At 46.5% G+C, this 3,440-nt stretch overlaps 1 protein-coding gene across 1 annotated transcript; it reads left to right on the forward strand.

Moving 5' to 3' along the window:
- Positions 1 to 620: 620 nt before the first annotated feature.
- PHATRDRAFT_bd1284 (predicted protein) lies at positions 621 to 3,207 on the forward strand (the record flags this gene model as incomplete). Its single annotated transcript, XM_002176233.1, has 3 exons — positions 621 to 799; positions 872 to 1,266; positions 1,298 to 3,207. 3 exons carry the CDS (start codon positions 621 to 623, stop codon positions 3,205 to 3,207), a joined length of 2,484 nt encoding a protein of 827 aa, XP_002176269.1.
- Positions 3,208 to 3,440: the final 233 nt, after the last annotated feature.

Here is a 3,440-nt window from a genome sequence, read left to right on the forward strand (position 1 = left end):
CGGAATTCCAATGTCTACACTTTTCGCTTTCAGCGTCACTGTTGTCTGTTACATGCTGAACGAACACTTTCTGTTAGTTGCTAACTTACGGACAGACTAGGTTGATCACTTGTTCCTTACACTTAGAAACGGTACACAGCATAATCACCAATCTATATACAGTGTACATGCTGGATTTGCTTAGAATGATTTTGTTTCTCTTTCCTCTTTGAATCCCTTTGCAATTCCCTTACAGGGAGTGGAATAGTGTAACAAATAGCCACCCTTGTGGGTGCCAGTCTTCCGTTTGTTGCTCTACTGCTAGAATATAAGTGAGCTCTTTTACGCCACACCATGACGCCACATGGGCACACCCAGAACCAGTCTCTATTTTGATTCTATTGCTCACTCGGAAGAAATCCACCCCTTGTCGATGAAATCTCGACCTGCCACATTTTTACAACACGGCTTTGGAGCAATCGTAAAGTTTTTGTCAAAACGCCAATTTACAAAACACTCTGGAATGTTCTGTTCGCCAGCATATGGCCTTTGCGGGAGGTGGCCTTTGATCTCTACTGAGCCAATTTGATTCAGGATGAGTATTTCATAGCAGCTCCTGCAGAGTGGTCTCGATTTCCATCATGAATGTTGCCGGAGTCAAAGGGAACAATGGCAATCACGCAGATTTGGAAGAAGTCAGGGAGATTACTGATTTGCTGGCATTTTGTGGATGCCGAAAGGGTTCACAGGATCATCAGACATACCATGATTTGTTTGTGACAAGCGTGGGGAACGAAACTGTCGGAGAAAGACCGCATAGGTAAGTGAGTTTAGCTAAAATAGAGTGACCATTCTGACCTTTTGAAAATCTTGTCTAACTGGCCCTTTATAGTTTCATGTACACGCCTGTCTATCGTGAACTCGGAAATTATAGCTCTCCAATGGTAGGATTAATTCTCTCTACATTTGCGTTCGATCGCTACATGGCAGACTTGCTTCCTGACAAAGTCAGCGGAATATATGCTGTGCTGGTGAATTCTTGCGGAGATTCACATACGTATGAGTTGACGGGTAGCCGCGCCATCTATTTAGGCAGTGGAGAGCTATATGAGCAAGCGTATGCCAACCTTGAGGTCACGGTGCCTTTTTCTGCATACAAACGTCCGAGGCTGCAAGCAGCATCGAAGGACACTGCTTGTTTCAGCTTCGTTTATATCCGGGGAGCTCGTTTGTCGAAGGTTATCGAACCAATCAACCAACAATCTTTGCAACAGCTATCGCTGTTACGTTCTTTCTCATGGCCATGACGTTCTTGCAGTATTCAAGACGAAACCGATCGCTGAGCTTTTCCCAGAGACCACGATAATGTTTGCAGATATTGCAGGTTTTACCGCCTGGAGTTCCAGTCGAGAACCAGCTCAAGTTTGCATGCTTCTTGAAACCCTTTACCACGCCTTTGATGATGTTGCCAAGAAGCGACGCGTATTTAAGGTAGAAACTGTTGGTGACTGTTACGTAGCCGTCTCAGGACTGCCCGACCCTCGCAAGGACCACGCTGTGGTCATGGCGCGCTTTGCCAAGGACTGTATGCATAGAATGCACTTTCTCACGAAAAGGCTGGAAGTCTCCCTTGGTCCCGACACTGCAGAGTTGTCACTACGAATCGGGTTGCACAGTGGACCAGTCACTGCTGGTGTACTCCGTGGTGAACGATCTCGCTTTCAGCTATTTGGCGACACAATGAACACAGCATCTCGCCTAGAATCGACTGGTCTTCGAGATCGAATTCAAATTTCTCAAGATACGGCCAATATCCTTATTCGAGCAGGGAAAGCGGAATGGTTCAAACCTCGCGACGATGTTGTCGTGGCGAAGGGTAAAGGTGAAATTAAAACGTATTGGCTCTCCGTTGGAGAAAAAGGCAACGGAACGTCTGCAACAGAGTCAACGCATAACAGTGAAGATGGTGGTTTTAATTCCCTTGCACAAACTCTCGGTGGTAGCGACATCGACGGCGCAGGATCGGGTCATCAAATTTATCGACTTGCTTCCGAGAAGGCAACTAGGCTGATTGACTGGAACGTTGATATCCTTGCTAGACTTCTAAAACAAAAAATGGCTAGTCGCAAAATGTCAGTATTTCGAAGTGGAGCTGTGCATTCTTCTGTGCATGAGGCGAATATAGTCGGCACTGTGCTCGACGAGGTGAAGGAAACGATAAATTTGCCTGCCTTTGATATCAGATCCGTCAAACACCAACAGGATCCTGATGCTATTGAGCTCGCACCAGCAGCTACGTATCAGCTTCGCGAATACGTGTCAAATGTCGCAGCAATGTATAAAGACAACTCGTTCCATAACTTCGAACATGCGTCGCACGTAACAATGTCCGTGGTCAAGCTCCTATCGCGTATCGTGGCGCCAGCGGACGTTGTTGTTCAGAACGAAGGTCAGAAGAAAGCAATCTTTGCGTCCAAGCTTCACGATCACACATACGGCATCACTTCCGATCCACTGACGCAGTTTGCTTGCGTTTTCTCGGCACTCATTCACGATATCGACCATAGCGGTGTACCCAACACACAACTGATAAAGGAGGGCTCAAAGATCGCAACATTCTACAAGAACAAGAGCGTAGCCGAACAGAACTCGGTCGACTTAGCCTGGGATCTTCTAATGGATTCCACTTTCGAAGATCTTCGGAATTTAATATTTTCCACTCAGGACGAAAAAGACCGTTTCCGGCAGCTCGTCGTCAATTCTGTTATGGCTACGGATATTATGGACAAGGATCTAAAGCAGCTGCGCAACGCTCGTTGGGAACAGGCTTTCTCACGGGATCATTTAGAAGAAAACAGTCGAGAGAATACTAACCGAAAGGCGACGATTGTGATTGAGCATTTGATCCAAACATCAGATGTGGCTCATACGATGCAGCACTGGCATATTTACCGCAAGTGGAACGAGAAGCTGTTTGTGGAAATGTACAATGCCTTCGAAAACGGTAGAGCCGATAAGAATCCAGCGGATTTTTGGTACAAGGGCGAGCTTGGACTTTTCGACTTCTATATTATTCCTTTGGCGAAGAAGCTGAAGGATTGCGGTGTGTTTGGTGTTTCAAGTGACGAGTATCTCAACTACGCCATGCGAAATAGACAGGAATGGGAAGACCGTGGCCAGCAAGTCGTCCGCGAAATGATGGCCGCGATAGGGATCAACCGTGAATGATTGGGGACACCAGAAAAACCTACGCCACGTCAAATACGTGACTAGGATAAGCCCGACTCGAGCAAGAGGCGACTCACAGTCACAGTCAGCAAACCACGTTTGTGTATTGGAGACACAACCTTGTGTATGGGATGGTCTTTTGGACCAATTTACAAGATGTTATGTCTCCTTTTCCTTTGCAAAATATGCATGGAATGTCGGTTCCACTCGGGTGATTACAATTGACGGTACAT

Source organism: Phaeodactylum tricornutum, genomic scaffold (genome assembly GCF_000150955.2).
Source record: "Phaeodactylum tricornutum CCAP 1055/1 PHATR_bd_27x34 genomic scaffold, whole genome shotgun sequence".
Taxonomy (NCBI): Eukaryota; Bacillariophyta; class Bacillariophyceae; order Surirellales; family Neidiaceae; genus Phaeodactylum; species Phaeodactylum tricornutum.